At 29.5% G+C, this 18,099-nt stretch overlaps 1 protein-coding gene and 1 long non-coding RNA gene across 4 annotated transcripts; both read left to right on the top strand.

Moving 5' to 3' along the window:
- The first annotated feature begins 5,169 nt into the window (after positions 1-5,169).
- LOC149877905 (uncharacterized) lies at positions 5,170-11,035 on the top strand. Of its 3 annotated transcripts, XR_016447875.1 has the most exons (5): positions 5,170-5,386; positions 5,471-5,678; positions 6,587-6,716; positions 8,043-8,152; positions 8,993-11,035. It is a non-coding gene; the product is annotated as an uncharacterized LOC149877905 (long non-coding RNA). The 3 variants fall into 3 exon arrangements; XR_016447874.1 differs by lacking the exon at positions 5,170-5,386 and having other exon boundaries at positions 5,443-5,678; XR_016447876.1 differs by lacking the exons at positions 5,170-5,386; positions 5,471-5,678 and adding an exon at positions 6,023-6,136.
- Positions 11,036-11,602: 567 nt separating this feature from the next.
- LOC149877904 (uncharacterized) lies at positions 11,603-17,454 on the top strand. The gene is given in 6 exon segments (XM_090074260.1): positions 11,603-11,651; positions 12,996-13,234; positions 15,714-16,586; positions 16,588-16,744; positions 16,902-17,075; positions 17,078-17,454. Coding segments are annotated over 6 exon segments (1,869 nt in total).
- The last annotated feature ends 645 nt before the right edge of the window (positions 17,455-18,099 follow it).

Genomic DNA, 18,099 nt, shown 5'->3' with positions numbered 1-18,099 from the left:
TCACTGCCATTTGACTGGAAAATACCGCGGTGCTGCTCATAACAAATGCAACTTGGATTATAAAATTCCAAAATTTATTCCCGTTGTCTTTCATAACTTGTCTGGCTATGACAGCCATTTGTTCATCAAGAGATTAGGTGGAAAAAAAGGAAAGATCACTTGTATACCCAACAATGAAGAAAAATATATCAGCTTCTCGAAAAAAATCAAAGTGAGAGAATTCACTGATAAGAAAGGTAAACTTTGTAAAGTATTGAAAGAGATAAGGTTTATTGACAGCATCAGATTCTTACCCTTCGGTTTAGACAAACTAGCTAAAAATCTCACCGATGAACAGTGTAAAAACGTAGCTGAATATTACTCCGAAAAGAAACAGTTTGATTTGATAAGGAGAAAAGGGATTTACCCTTATGACTGGGTGGACTCCATTGAGAAATTCACTGAAACGCAATTACCTCCTATTGAAGCCTTTTATTCCAAGCTAAAAGATGAATCAGCAACAGTGAAAGACTATGCACATGCTCAAAACGTTTATAGCGAATTTGGATGTAAAACCTTTAAATACTATCACGAATTATATAATATTTCAGACGTCTTGATACTTGCAGATGCATTTGAAGATTTCAGAAACACATGTCTCAGTCATTACGGTCTTGATCCTGCTTGGTATTACACCTCTCCTGGCTTGGCTTGGGACGCTATGCTAAAGATAACTAAAATTAAATTGGAATTGTTAACTGATATTAATATGCTCAACATGATCCAAAAAGGAATACGCGGTGGAATTAGCATGATCTCCAATAGATATGGAACTGCTAATAACAAATACATGTCAGACTATGATCCTTCAAAACCATCGAAATTTCTTCAGTACTTAGACGCTAATAATCTCTATGGATGGGCTATGAGCAAACCTCTTCCCGTTAGAACATTCAAATGGATGACTGAAGAGGAACTTTTAAATTGGAAATCCATGCCTTGCATCCTTGAAGTTGATTTTGATTATCCTGAAGAGCTTCACGATTTACACAACGACTATCCTTTGGCTCCTGAAAGATTGACTATTGGAAAAGTGGAAAAGCTGGTCCCTACTTTAAACAACAAGGAGAAATATGTCATTCATCACGAAAACCTAAAACTCTATGAACGAATGAGTTTAGTCATCACCAAAATTCATCGTGGTATCACCTTTGAAGAAGAACCTTTTATGAAACAATATATTGACCTCAACACTAGATTAAGAACCGAGGCTGAAAATGAATCTGATAAAGAATTTTTTAAACTCATGAACAACTCTGTCTTTGGCAAGACCATGGAGAATATTCTAAAACGCGTTGATGTTAGGCTTGTTACCACAAGAAAAGAACTCTTAAAATTATCTAAAAGCCCTAGATATGAACGAAACAGAATTTTTGATGAAAACCTTGCTGCCATTCACATGAAAAGAATAATTGTCTACTACGACAAGCCTGTTTACTTGGGAATGTGCATCCTCGATTTGAGCAAAACACTCATGTTTGAACACCACTATGACTACATGAAACCTAAATACGGGGATAAGCTGAAATTACTCATGACTGATACTGACTCTCTGTTTTACGAAATCGAAACGGAAGATTTTTACAAAGACATTGCTGACGATGTGCTTGAAAAGTTTGACACGAGCGACTTTCCTAAAGACCATCCTGCCATTCAAAACTTTGCATTTGACGTTGGGTTTAAAAATAAAAAGGTTATCGGTAAGTTCAAGGATGAAACCAGCGGTAAGCAAATTAAAGAGTTTGTTGGACTTCGACCGAAACTCTACTCTTACACAATCACTAAAGAAGAACGCAAAAAATGCAAAGGAATTTAGAAATGCGTTGTTGATAAGAAAATCACTCATCAAGACTACTACGACTGCTTAATGAACAAGACAGAAAAGCTCGCAACCATGAACGTTATCCGATCCCATAAACACGATATTCACACCGAAGAAATCAAAAAAGTCGCACTCAGCGCTAACGATGATAAAAGACACATCTTACAAGACGGCATTCACACACTTGCCATCGGACACTACAAACTAAAACCCTGTTTTAAATTTATGAACTATGATCAAGTCTTTGGGTTAGAATAGCTTACGACTAAATATATCAATGTCCTTGAATTAGAGACCTTTTCTTAATAATTACAACATATTATTAAAAAACACACAACGCCATCTTGATTTCATTAAGTATAGGAAAAGTATCAATGCGTCAGAATCCTTAAGTATAGGAAAAGTATCAATGCGTCAGAACCGGCAATGTGTAGTAGTTACATTTTCTAAAAAAAAAAAAAACATCTTTCAAAATTGCATTTAGAGATATTTCATGCATCCAAATAATAGCTACGTCAGCAACTTTACAGAGATCTCTAAATATAAATCATTATATGTTTATTAGAGTAGTCAATGAGAGATAAATTAAATTATTTCAGAACTAATTTTTTACACAGAATATTTTACATATCAAGTTAATTTTCATAAACTAGAGAGTATACTTAACAACCAAAAAAAAATACTGTAAATAAAACTTCTTAAAAAGCATACTAGCACACTACCTTACAAACTCTACTTTATTAACATACAAGCACACAGTTTGTTTTTTTAGCTTTTGTTTGCAAATTTTCTGTTTTCTGCTCCACTTGGTACAGAGTTTTTTTTGATAAATTTAGTGTATATAGTTTATAGATTCTTCAAAAATATCAAATAAAAATTATGCTTAGATAAATCCTTACCTAACAGCAATTTAATATAATAAGTTAACCAGAGGCGTGTACAGAAATTTTTTTGGGTAAGTCGCAATTTTAACCCCTCCCCAAAAATGTTAAATTTTAGCATCCCCCCCCCCCTTCCTCATTGACAAACGCATATATGAGGTAAAACAGCTTAGTAATCGCCCGATATTTTATCGTACATGATGCTAACCATTATCAAGCATCATCGCTGCGCACGCTTTTTTTAGAAGAAAATGATGATAACCATAGTCAGCACCAACGCTTAACAATTACACACGACCTATTCTTATATAAAGCAAAAAAAAGTTGTTTAAAAAACTCTCTAAATTTTATGTTTAAGAAATGTTTGATAAATACATACCAAACAGGGTGTATGTACTGAGGGAAGTCCGAATTTAATTTTTAACGTTTAAAACCCTTTCTTACTTTTTATATTGTTCAAAATGCAAGTAATTAAAAAGATACACAGCCTTTTATAAAATAATTGGGGATGTTCATTGATATATTTTGATATATGCTTGTTATTAATTATCGTCTTCTCCTCCTGATGATAAATAACAATAGAATTTGACTAAAACTTTACTCAGGGTGTAATTGAAAAGGGAAGTCAGGAATTTGTTCTCTAAGAAATAATAATTTTTTTTTTTTTTTGAATTGATAAAAGAAAATTTTTAAGAAATGAAATACTTAATAGCTTAATAAAAAAAAGGTATGTCCCTTTAAGTTTCTTATTAATTTGTTTAAGTCAAAAATTAAAACAACCTCCATTTCAATATATAAATCGTTTTTTTAAATAAACTTTAGACCGTTCTCGATTTGACAAGCACTATAATAAAATACCATACCGTAAATCTAACTGTTATCCCGGATTAATAACTTCTTAACATCCGTCCGAACAATTAACATTTTATAGTTTGCTTAATTATTGCTTTAGTTTGCTATAATTATTCGCTCTGTTTGCTTTTATCTACCGACGCATCATATTTATTCAACAAAATATTGAAGTTATGAAATATATATATATATATATATATATATATATATATATATATATATATATATATATATATATATATATATATACATATCTTGGGTATGTCCAGCGACGTAGCAGACATCCCGTAGACACGCCCCTGTTAACATTATAAGTATTTAAGATACTATAAAAACTTTATTATGCAGCGTAAATAACAAGGATAGCTGGTAAATTTAGCCAGAAAAACATTGGGCGTATGTCATAGTGCCACAAACATGGTTGAAAATATGCTTTTGTCAATCTTTTAAGGAGTTTTCTATGATTGATCTGATTTGGTTCAACATTCTCAACTTAAAAAAACTCAGCTGTTAAAATAAAGAGAAGGATTTTGGTGTCGAAAAGTTGATGCAACCAGCTGCAGTGCAATCTAATGAATGTTTTTATACAACCATTGAACCAGGAAAAGTTCAGAAGTGAGAAAGAATCGAACTTAAGAAGTCTCGTAAAACATTAACAAAAAAAGAAGCTTCGTTGGAAAAAAAAAGTCTGTAATACAAATTGCATTTAGCGGTTCCTTAAAATGGCTTAATTTTGTTTTGAAAATCACTCAGTTTTCTGCGAATAAGCTTTTTATTTTCGGTTGTGTCAAATCAAGGCGGTAGATTTCCTTCATAAAGTTATTTTTCCAATTCTTTTTTATTTCGTAAATCTACGGAATAAAAAATAAAAAATCGAAAGAAACATCAAGGACAGTTATTGGCTTTAGTAAACATTCGACCAAAAGTCAATTCTGCGGTCGATCCAATGCACCAAATCGCAATATGATCTGTTTATTTAACACAATTTTTTAAAAAATTTTAAAATTGACTAAAATTTATTTGCAAATTTAAAACAGTATTCTAAACAAATTGTCCTTACGTTTTTCAAACAATACGTATACTTTCGCAAAAACTTTTATGCAATTCGTTACTATTTGTGGAGCGTGGACAAACAAATTCCTCGAGTAATTAATTTCATTGAAATTCATTGAAATTCATTGAACTTCAATGAATTTCAATGAATTTCAATGAATTCTATGAATATCTTAATGAACTTCTTTGAGAACCTGACGTTCTTATCTTAATCAAAAGATTTAATAATTATGTCAATTTTAAAAAAAAGAATAGCTAAAAACTTAACGGTTGTTAATAAAATCAAAAAAGGTTGTTAAAAATTTTATATTAATTTGAGAGCATTCTATTTACGCGTGATGCCAGTCTTCCTTTATCACGCTTTAAAACGTTTCAAAACTGAACACAAATCCAAACCAAAAGAATGTTTTGTTTTCATCAAACGATACAAACTTAACATTAGAAATGAGATTTTCAGACAGTTGCACCCTGTTTCATTTCTTTTCAATGTTTTACTTTGTTTCAATACAAAACAAGTAATTAAGTCGATTCGTTTCGGTAAGATAAGGTCTCATCATTCGATACACAAACTGGTTTTCTATTTGCTTAAGTTTTTGCATGACTACAAGATACAACTCTCTGTTAACGTGGTATAACCTACATTAGAAATGTTGATTATAAAAGACGCATTAGGCAGCGCTACAGAATACCATCTGTAATCATTATTCTTATGGAGACTGGTAATCAAACGTGGAACCAAGTGCGTTTCTGGAATTATCGAAACATTACTGTAGTCATTAATTTTAAAAGAAAAGTTATGCAATAAATTTTTCCATTGTTTCAGCAGGCGCCCGTGAACCACCTGCTAACTGCAATTTTGAACAGTATAAATTGATTGAGTAACGCAGTTATCGTTCTCTTTCGAACTTGCAACTTGATGCGACTCGTGAAGTAGAAAATCTTCAAAGGAGTCCAAAATGATTTCACAACGCATAGCACTCTCGTTGAATTAGACATTTCATTTGTGACATCGGATTGAAGCTTTTCTTCATGTGAGTTCATCTTTACTTAAAATATCGTTTTTTATGATGTTTATGATAATTTAAATAATTTACACGTGATTTAAAAGAATTTATATTTTGGATTTTTTAATTTTCGAGGTAAGCGAACAAAACAGTCGCTTTAACTCATTTATGACGGTTTCAATCTTAGTTTGTTAATGACATTGATTTTTTTTTTTTTAAATATTAAATCTTAACTATAAAATGTTTTATTTCCAACTACGATGATTTATTTTTACATGTACAAGTTTTATACAAACATACGATAAAATAAAGCAGTGCTCCGCTTAATCTAAAACAGTCGCGTCGCGTGCTTATATAAAAATAAAAATTGTCAATCTCGGAGGAATGTTGGAATAAATTGTTACGATAGCTTCCAAAGTTATTTTCCGAGCTGACATTTTAAACAGAAAAGATTCTGAAAGAAAATGTTTTCCGAAGCAAAATCTGTGAGTTTTTTTTAAATTTGACAACTTCAGTGGATAATGAAAGAAAAACGTTTAATCATTTCAACTACTTCTCTTAAATATATGCTGACTCCTTTGCCCTCATAACTATGCTAAAGGAATAGCGTAATCTTAATTCGAAATTTTAATGCGTAAATTAAATTCGAGAGGCTAGTTAAAAAATCATATTTTAACTTAGAAGCACACTTCATCCGAAGTTTTCTCAGCTCTTTATAATTCACAGGAATATATGGTTAATTCTATTACTCTTTTTATAATATACCTGTAACTGGCTATTTTAGAGTTCTTGCGGTGTTTTGTTGCAGTTGTAAAAGAAGCTGTGAAGTGAAATAATGAGAAAATGCGAAGTGAAATGATTAGAAAAAATTAGGTAATGTAAAAGTTGGCTAGTATAAATCTGATTTAAAAATATCATTTTAACGTTGCATTTAGTGAAAAGTTTGAACAGCTCAACAGTTACAACAGCTCAGTTATCAACAGCTCAGTTATCAACAGCCATCGGTTTTGAATGTACTTGCTGTTTGTTAGTGCTTCTTGCATTGTTTCCTCGCAATTATTTTAGGTAACTAAAGTTCCTCTTCTATAAAGTTTTATTTTGGTGCTTAGTTTAACGTTCTTGAGCATAAAAGTTTATCTATCTGGAAAAACTAAGTCGCAAAATTATTCTAACACGCCCTCATGATGGTAAACAAGTGGGTAAAGAGCGAATGATGCGATAAATCATCCTAAATTACCTTATTGTATCAAATAGTTCAGTCTAAGTAAAATCACTCATTAAATCTCTTAAGTATCAAATAACGATATGCTCATTCAGCAAGACGAACACTATTGAAAAAATTTCACTTAGAAACATGCCTATCCTAATCTTACAAAGTCTACCATTTTTAAATCATGATGTTTAAGATAGCTCAAAAATTCCAAGAATTCAAACAAGATTTTGCGCGGGAAATTTTAAAGTGAAACTGAAGGTCTTTTTAATGATCACGCTGCGAATTTATCATTTGGCAAATTTTTCTCCGAATTTCTTAATAGAAATTACATGAACTACTTTTATAACTCAACCATTAAGCTCCATAATGGTAATAAATAGTATAATTTTTATTAAACACAAACTACTCAGATATTTAAAACAAGCGACTTCAAAGCCAACCAGGTATGCCTGAGATTTAAAAAAATCCTGAAAGGAAATAAATCTTTTTCAAACTCTCTTATGATGGTTTGCTTAATTTTTTCTGCGCAAGATTAGCGCATTTAACAAGATTTGCCCATTAAACAAGATTTGAGGATTAATTTAAGGATTCCAAAGTGTACATCAGCAAGGTCTGCCTGTAGCCTAAAGTTTTAAATGATATTTTATAAAGGATTTAGTAAAACATGAATATGTACTCCTCTTTCATTGTTTGCATCTTTACCAGAAGTCGCCAATAAAATCATCCAAAATGACAACATTGCAATGCCTTAAGATATTTCGCTAAATAAGCAGAAAAGAGTTAAACGGTTTATTTCATGTAAGAGATACTTTCTTCATATTCTCTCTGTATTTACAATATAACAGTTATGTATGGTTTTTAAATTTAGGTTTTGAAAAAAAGAAGTATTAATCTGTAGTTAAGTGGTTTAGCCGATTTGGTTTTATGTATTTGCTCCACTATGCAGATAAAGTCCTAAATTTTTAACTTAAAACTATTTGGAATAGAATTAAGTTTTCCTTGTAAAGGTCAATAACTGGTTTTTATAAAATCTAAAATTTAGATTTTGTTTAAGGTCTAGCAATACAAAAGAAAAAAAGAATTAAATTAAATAGTTATACAAGAAGTTAAAGCCACTTTTATTTTTTACTAAACTATTTAAGAAATAGATCTAGAAAAATACTAAGAAGTTCTTACAGATTTAGGTGCCGAAGAAATTAACACAACACCCACTTCAAGCTTAAATAAAAAGAAGAATCATAACATTGATTTGAAAACGTGAACGCACTTAAAGTTGAAGTTTGCAAAGGTATTTCTTTTAGTTTTAAATTATTTTTCTTTTTCTCTTATTTGAAATCACAAATTGATTAAAGTTAGCAAAAATATTATTTAGTAACATTGCTGGAAAAAAACTATTTACACACCTTTTTGTTGTGAATTCTTGAGAACTTCTTGGAAGCTTTTGATAGAATTTTAGCAATCTATTCTTTATTTGAAAATTGTATTTCATTATGGAAATCTACTCACAACTGAATAAATGGAGGGTGTGGTGGAAGACTTCAGATTTTTAAACTTGTGATTAACTTTGGAAATAGAATTCTTATCTTAAGCAATTGCAGGCTTATTTTCCTTGAAATCTTTTATTGTTTTTAGATGTAAATGTACTTCTATACTTTTAATTTATTCTAAATTCTACTTTAATTCTAAATTTTATTATTAGTTCTTATTTTAAAAGTGAAAAATATTTTAAAAGAATTTGCCTAACAACGATGTACTAATTATGAGTAATAGAACTTTAAATTCTGATAAAAAAAAGCAGACCTATGTCAATGAAGGGACTATTTTAGCTGTTGGTTACACTTATGTAATAAACTTATGTAATCTCATTTGTCACTTATTTCAATTTGTTTAATTTGCTCTCTAAAAGCGCTCTGTACAGGTTGTAATTTTATTTTGTTTTTATTTTATAGTTTGGACTGTTTGCTCACTTTGTATAATTTTTTATATTTTAATACTTACAGCAGTACACTTATATTTTAGAACTGTCAATTTTTAGAAATTTGATTTTTATTTCTTCAGACATAGTTGTCTTATTTTTCTTTAAGGAGAATCCCTTCAGATTATTAAGATTTTTATATAACTGATTTAGAGGCAACTTGAGAATTTATTTGGCATCGTATCATTTTCGTTTCATCTTTTATTAAAACTTTCTTTGGATATTCTACAGAAGAAAACACCTATCTTTCAGAGAAGAAAGTAAGACCTCCCTTTGCTCCCTTACAGTGGTGGAAGAAAAAAAGTGAAGGAGAAGCAGCGATGGTAGGAGAAGAGGCAATCTTTTAAATAATTGGTTTTCATTTAGTTTTACGTTTATAATTAAGACTTATTTAATTGTAAAGTTTAAAGTTTAATTTCTCAATTACTTTGTTTAGTTTAACACAAACATAAAGGTTTGAAAATGTCAATTCTGTTAACACTATTTGTTGGTAAATGTTGTATTTAGTTTTTATATCAGCTTTTGTTTACACTTTGTTAACTTAGTTTCTTTATGTAGTTGTCTGTTTGTAATTAGTTGTCTGTTTGTAGTTGGTTGTCAGTAGTTGTCTGTATTAGGTTGTCTGTAAAAGTATTGTTTATCACAGTACAACAGTTTATTTTATTTTAGTTATTATATTAGTTTATAAATAATTATTGGTTACTAAATTTAGTTTCACACACAAAGGTTTGAAACATCAATTCTTTTAACACTATTTGTTGATAAATGTTGTATTTAGTTTTTACATCAGCCTTCGTTTACACTTTGTATACTTAGTTTCTTTATGTAGTTGTCTGTTTGTTGTTAGTTTTCTGTTTGTAGTTAGTTTTCTGTTTGTAGTTGGTTTTCTGTTTGTAGTCAGTTGTCTGTTGTTGTTTGTGAAAGTTATTGTATTAGTTTATAAATAATTTTATTATTTGTCTGTTTGTAGTTGTTTGTAGTCGTCTGTCTGTTTTTAACTAGTTGTCTGTTTGTTATTAGTTGTCTATAATTAGTTCTTTATTTGTAGTTGGTTGTCTGTATGTAGTTGTTTGTATGTAGCTGTTTGCAAAAGTATAGTTTATCACAGTATAAAAGTTTATTTTATTTTAGTTATTATAAATAACTATTGGTTAACAGGTTGCAAAAGAAAGAGTTTTAAGTGTTTGCTAGTCAAAAATATTGAAGAATGTTTTTTTTTTTACATCAACCTTTGTTTATATTCAGTATACTTAGTTTTTTTATGCAGTTTGTATGTAGTTGTCTGTGTATGTAGTACTTGTGTATGTAGTTGATTTTAAAAGTGTAGTTTATCACAGTATAACAATTTAGTTTGTTATAGTTATTAAATTAGTTTTAAAAAAATTATTGGTCAACAGGTTGTAAAAGAAAAAGTTTTTATTTTGTCTTGAAGAATGTTTTTTGGTATTTCAGAAAGTTTTTTTCAAATGTTAAATTTTTTTTCTGGAACTATTTAAAGTCTGCTTCTGTTTTGCTTTTAGAAATCTGTTTAATGTGATATATTGAAAATAGTTAAGCAATAGAAATCATTTACTCAGCTAAAATTACCAAGAAGTTAGATTTTCATTTAAATTTCTGACATTTTTAAAGAATTTTCAGCTTAAAAGTTGTTTTTTTAGATTTTGCACTAAGCTATAGTATATAAAAGTATTTGATTGTTAACTAAGTGTTAGTTTATTATTAGTAGCTGTCATAATATATCAACGAAAATGCAGAAAAAAAAAATTATGCAATGGTTTAATACAGTTGGTGGATAACTTAAGACTTTAAAATTTTAATTTTTGCATTTTATAGACAGTTTTGAGTGACCTCTTTCCATGAAAATTTATTTTTGCGTTTAAATGGTATTTTTGAGAAATGGAATAAAAATTTTAAACTTTAATTTTCATTTCTTACATTGATAAATTTGAAATAGGTTTGCAAACAAGAAATCAACTTTGCTTGTGCACTAATTTAAAATTTCTTTGCTTTGCTGTGCGCCTCTTCAAGTTATAAGATTTTTATGAAGGTTTTTACGAGGTGCTAAGAGTTTTTTCTTGTGTATGAATTTGTTAGGTGCTTTTGAGTATTTTTATTGAATTTTGAACTGTCTTAAGTTTACTGTTGTAAATTTTCAACCAATTTTTTAGATTATTTCTTTCAATGTTTTGTTCACAACTCTCTTTTATTTTCAACTCCCTTGTTTTGCTAGATTATATCAGGATTTGAGCTCCATTGTGTATAGTTCTGTCATAGTTCTGACTGCAAAATTAGTTGAGGTTGAGGTCTGTAGTCAAATAGGAATTTTCTGCTTGTACTGAGTACTATTGTTTTTTTTACTTATGAAAGCTGTAGAAGATTTTTACCCTTTTAACAGTTTGTTTGAAATGTCCATCATAGTACTTAATAGCAGAAAAAAAAATTTTGGTTTCATGTGTGAAATCGAATCTTTTAATCAGTTTTTTTTTGCTATTCCTACTCTAACTAAAACCCACTCTAAAATACGATTATAAAATGCCAGATAAAATCGCTGTTAACAGTGCAGCTTAAAATGTATTAAAATGATACTCAGGTTATAGTATTACAAAAACAGATAATGTTAATGACTCATGCTAAATAAATTTCTTTTGACAAAAGGTTGAAAGAAGAAATTTACATCTTTTAATTGTATTTATTTACTTAGTTTTACTGATGCAACAACTGTTTTTAATGAGCAAAAGCAACTAGATCATAGAGCTATTTGAAATGTATCACAGGGAGAAATGCGAATCAATTATTGCGTTCATTCCTGGAGGTACATTAATAAAACTGTTCTATGTTTCAGATTCACTAAGGGATTTTAACTGGAAGTTAGACAACAAAGTATTACTAATTATTATATTTTCTATTAGTTTCTGAAAGCCTCATGGAGTTTATGGCTAGCTAGTGTAATAGTTCCATGAAATGACTAATTATGTCATGTATGTCATCCAGTGTTAAGAGGCTTATCTCATTCAATAGAGAATAAGATTAATTCTATAGAAGCATTTTTGAAAAAGTCGATAAGCGAATTTCTACTATGTGAGTAGTAGTCATGTATTATCTTTGATATTGTTTTTTCAGTTCTCTTCTAGTTTTAATCAAATCTTATTATGGTTCTGAGTCAATAGACTTGTCAAATGAACCACATCTGATGCACAGTACATCTTCTAGTGCTTTGAATGCCCTGTGTAAATTCCGATGTCGGGCCGAGCTCGGCCTCCGACATTGGACCGCTATCGTTTTTGTCAGTACGGATCGATGTTGGCCCGACATCGGCTAGCCGCCCACACTTTCGCGATGCATATGCTGGCCGATGTTGAGCCGACGCGATACCGCTTATATCATACTTAAAGAATAATATTTTATATTACTAAATTTATTAATATAAAATATTATTACTTAAGTATGAATATTTCCATTGTTTTTTATAATAGGTAATATGTTAATTTTTTATTTGTAAATAGTATTACTATTTACAAATATTATTGTAAATATTACTTATATTATTATAGTATATTATTACAAATAATGCTCAAGTAATAATATTTTAAAGTTTTTTTTTAATAATAGGTAATATGTAAATTTTTTATTTATAAATAGTGACATATGTAAACAACTGAAATCAGTTTTTTGTAAGTTGAAAGTTAAACTTAAGTTAAACGTTACCATGTAAGATATTTACGAAAAGTAAGGATTAGGAACTAAAATATATAAAAAAAAACACATATAAATCAAAATTAAATATATTTTTAAAATAAATTAATTTGAATCTGTCTAATCATTAAATAAATTGGATCAGCTAAAAATCCGATGTTTTCCGGGCATTAGTCTTTGTAATTCATAGGAAGACCAATGTGTGCAGCATCTAAAAAATAGTATAAAATTAAATTTTGACATATCAATAATTACAACATAGTATAAATCAAAGCGTAGTTAAGTTACTAATAAACAACTATTATTAAAGGTGACATTATTGCATGTCACCTTCACTAAATGTTGTTTATCAGTAACTTAATGAAGTTGGGGCAATTAATGAAGTGTATGCACCTCCAGCCGATATAAACCATTTTATATAACTACTAATTAAATAAAAAATTACTTTGGCATTTTTGATCAGGATGTGCACTGTCACAATTGTTTGTATCCACAATTTACTGCACTCCTAAGGGTGGAGTTCCATCACCGACATATATGAAACCACAAAATCTGATGGAAAACATGAAACACAGGATTTCTTGTAATGATCAATTTAAAAATGTTGTTAAACCTGGAATTAATACTGACGTACAAGCAAACTCTCATAATTTGGATTTTGGTACAAACCCTATCACTGAATTTAAGAAAGCTCATGAGAAGGTATTCTAAAATCTTGTAAAATTTTAAAATAATGTAATAATAGTTTGTGGATGAGTATAGTGTTTATTAGCTCTGAGTTTATTTCTTTCTTTTTTTTATTTTTATACATGCACCTATTGAAAAGCAAATAAAATGGTCTTGTTTATGTAAAATTCTTTTTTCTGACTACACATTGTTAGTTTTCTATTTTAGATTTATCTCTAGTGCCTTTTTTTATTTCGTCAATCATAGTTTTAATTTATTGCAATGTTATTTTTTTCATCCTTAAAAATTTGAAACTAAAATCATCTCTCTGTAAAGCATACTATCGTTTTTTAGTTTCTTTATTGTGTTGTTGTTGGGATCCCAGTTCTGGCATTATGAATGGGTTGAAGTAAAATTAGAAAGAGAAGGCTGTTAAAGTTATTTTTTATATGTAGTTCCTGCTGGGATTTGGGATGTATCCGTCTTTAACAATATTCCAATCCTCACTTACAATTGGCTCGTTGCATGCCTGACAATGAAGCAAAAACTTGATGCTACTGCAAGTCCATTGTTCTCATACGAAACCCTTTTATCTTCACAAAAAGAAAACTGGAAAATACGATCTTTATCTTACGTTTGAAGTCCACTTCGAATATTCTCACGATCAAAGCAAAATTAGGGGTTTTGTTTCGGGAATTGGAACGTGTTTTTAACTTTTCAAGATTATTATTGCATGTAAGTATAACAGCTTTGTTTATTTGATCAAATAATGCACAAAAAAAAAAGCGCAATTCTTTTGAAAACTTTCTTTTATTACTAACATCTCCATTAGAATGTTTTGTCACTCATCTGACTATCAATTGGTGACTAATGTAAAAAGACAATTGAAGTTAATAAAGCTTATAGATTCTAATAACGGGGCATGCGAATAATACATAGTGTGCAGCACAAGTGTCATAATTTTACTTTGGTTTTGTTTCGCGGAATTTTTTTTCCGCGAAACAAAACCAAAGTAAAATTTACCAGTAGAGAATTTGTCTATAACAAAATCGTTATGTTATAGACAAATTCTCTACTGGTAAAATTGTAAACGATGTTCAAATGAACACCATGTGTTGAATTTTTTTGTTAATGCTGTACAAATTCAAGACTTTATGCTGCCATTTTAAGCGAAGAAAATTAAGCTTACTCGGGTAATACACTTCGATAGTTGTTATCATCCACTTGTACAACTTGGGATTTGTGGTACGATAAGAAAATTCGACGTTTTTTATAAACTTTCGGTGTTGCCCCTAACACAACTGAAAGGAGCGAACATCGTTAACGACACTTTGAGATATAAAGTCAATAACCAAATTTAAGGCATTTTTTTTTGTCGGGTGAACCATGTGATCAAATTTACATTTTTACTTGACAGCACCAGATTGTAATCAAATAACAAATGTTGAAAAGCTAATAAAGAGGTAATAACTTTGGGAAATGAGTCTCTTCTCCCGTTGGTAAAAAAAATTACATAATGATTAGAAAGTCAAAGTATCAATAAAGAGCAAACAATCTTATATAGCCAATCTTTTAGGGTTGCTTGTTGACCTGTGTTTAAGAGATTTAAACCTGCCTATGAAATTTTAGATTTTTAAATATTTTGTAGTTGTTTCAAGCAAAACAAAAGTCATTTTCTAGTTTAAAAGTTTTACATAAAAATATGCTAAACCAGTTGTCTTGTTGCTATGTTTATTTTTTTGTTTTTACTTGAAAATGAGTTTAATGTTTCACTTAATCTTTTCTAATTTTTATGATTCATACTCTGTTGTAGTATACTTGGTATATGCTGCAGGTACATACATACATACATTTACACATACATACATACATACATACATACATACATACATACATACATACATACATACATACATACATACATACATACATACATACATACATACATACATACATACATACATACACACACACATACATACATTCATACATACATACATACATACATACATACATACATACATACATACATACATACATACATACATACATACATACATACATACATACATACATACATACATACATACATACATACATACAAAACATACAAATATACATACATACATACACACATACATACATACATACATACATACATACATACATACATACATACATACATACATACATACATACATACATACATACATACATACATACAAAACATACATACAAAACATACATACATACATACATACATACATACATACATACATACATACATACATACATACATACATACATACATACATACATACATACATACATACATACATACATACATTCATACATACATTCATACATACATCTAAGTTGAGTGATTTTATATATGTTGTGTAATTTATTATATGTTGTTTATTTTTCAATTAGTACAACAAGTTTTGTGAAATTTTCATTTTTCAGCAAATATAATAATAAAAAACAAGACAAGTTTTGAAAGTACATCTAAAAGTACAATAAGTATTATGATATTAGAAGGATGATGGAGATTTTATGCTCTGATCCTCTTCAAGCTTCATACCATCTGTTTTTTGATTTAAAAAGTTTTCAAGAAGTTTGGTTTGAATGGTCAAAGAAAAAAGGATTTGAGCCTGGAACGAAGCGGTCCTATTTGTTATCTTTGAGCCACTTTATGGATTTTATTTTGAGATCTAAGTTAACACCTATGGTAGAAAATGTTTTACCCATTGATGAAAGTATTTCAGCTGAACTAATTTCTCTCTGTCAAAAAGAAATTTCAAAGTGGCGGAGTTCTCTCAAGCCTGAAGAAAAGGATAGAGAATATGCTGTTATGATTAAAGATGCAGAAGATGTTATACCAAAGGAAGTATTTTTTGAAGTACAAAATAGTCCTTTTAACAATCAAATTATTGAAAAGACCAAGGAAATCTATAAAAAATTCAATAATAGACCAGAAGAATATATTTCTAATCGTACAACTTTTACAAACATCAGAGACTCCATATGTTTTTCATTAATAACTATTAACATTTCAAGTTCTGGTGCTATATCAAATATGAAAACTGAAGAATATGCAAAAGGAACACTTTCACCCACAGGCAGCTATGTTGTGCTGGTAAAAAAACACAAAACTGGAAGAAATTATGGCCCATGTCAAATAATAATTAATCCTGATTTAAAACATCTTTGTGATTGTTATCTGAATATTTTAATAAAAGCTGTTCCTGGAAAAAAAACTGAAAATTTTTTTATAACTTGGTCTGGTTGTGCACTTACTTCTGGAGATATTTTTACACAATTAAATTCTTTTTTTTCAAAATGTTTGCCTAATAAGGATCGTAAGCGAAATACCTGTGCAACATTATTTTCGCAAAAGTCTTGTCACATTTATCTATGATCACCATCCTGAAATGAAATCTGATCTTGCTTCTTTAATGAAACATAAACAGGAAACTGGGGAGAGATGGTACTACCTTAACAAGAAAAAGAAAGAAACATGCAACACTTCAGTCAAGTTTGGATGTTGATGTTGAAGATGAGCCAAATCTGTTGTTTGGCTCATCTTCAACATCAACATCCAAACTTGATTCATCTGAAACTCCAACATGTTCTAAATATTTGTCTCCACAAAAATTATTAAATGAAGTTTATGGCAAAGATAAATTATTAAATGTACCAGTTGACGCCAATAATGATATACTGAAAATGAGTGACAACAAATATAAATTGAGAATGTCTTTAAAGCGCAAAAATTCTAATTCTGATGATAGTGACTTTGACCCACAAAATTATGAAACTATCGCTCCATCAAAAAATAGGCCTTGGGATGAACTAGAAATAAAGGAGCTTTTATTAAAAACTGTGATTTATCACTTATCACTCAACAAGTGATACGTGACCATATCTCTTCAAATCAAGTGCTTAAATCTCGTTCAACTAAACAAATTTATGACAAACTCCACCATATGGCATGGAAGCAGATACTTAATAGCTTAGAATCTGTTGATTCTGCGAAAAAAATGGTCTGTTTTTCAAAAGACCAAACAAGTCTTATAAAAATCTTATTTGTTTCTGAAATATCAGGTAAGTCAGCTATTTCTGAAGAAAAAGTAATGAGAGTTTTGGCCAATAATGGTCAAACACAAGGCATATTGAATTGTTTCACCTCATCTCAGCTGGTAGCTAAGGTTAGGTATGAAAGAAGCAGAGTAGTTTCAAAACAGAAAAAGTGAAGATATTGTACTCTCCTTCTAAATTTAGTTCTGTTTTTTGTTTAGATTATTTCCATTATCATTTTATTAGACTTTGTTATTTAGTAACTTCAAGAGATTCATTTTGTTTGTTATAGATATTATGACAAAGTGTTTTTACTTTTGAATTTTTTCCTGTTAAGATTATGTAGAGCATCCTTCTCTAGTCTAGCAATTGGTGGAGTGTTAGTGGGTTTTTAGGTAAAAAGGGCGCCCGCTATTTGCACATGAAATATGTATGTTTTAAGATTAAGTTAGGTGCATTTTTAAAGCAGCCTCTTATACTTAACTTAAGTAAATGTTTTTGAATTCATTTTCTTAACATTATGTTATTAAGCATTTTAATGAAAATAAAGGTTATACATCTTACAAATCATCATACTATATCTAAGTATCTAAGCTATTTTGGTATCTGGGTTCAAATCCCAGGAGTGTATTTGATAATACTCAAATACCAATAGTACAGATATTTATTTTGTAATTGTTTATTGTAGGTAAAATAAGTATTATGCAAAAGTATTAACTTCAAATTTGAATGATTTTTTTTCCAATTCCTTTTGGAATTAAGCTTACCGTTCGATATAGACGAGTTTTGTTCCTTAGAGATGGTGCTATTGAAGTTTGCTC

The sequence above is a fragment of the Hydra viridissima genome, unplaced genomic scaffold, assembly GCF_058129835.1.
Source record: "Hydra viridissima isolate aposymbiotic clone 2 unplaced genomic scaffold, HvirCarnegie_v1 scaffold_16, whole genome shotgun sequence".
Classification (NCBI taxonomy): Eukaryota; Metazoa; Cnidaria; class Hydrozoa; order Anthoathecata; family Hydridae; genus Hydra; species Hydra viridissima.
This window is presented reverse-complemented; position numbering and strand designations above follow the sequence as displayed.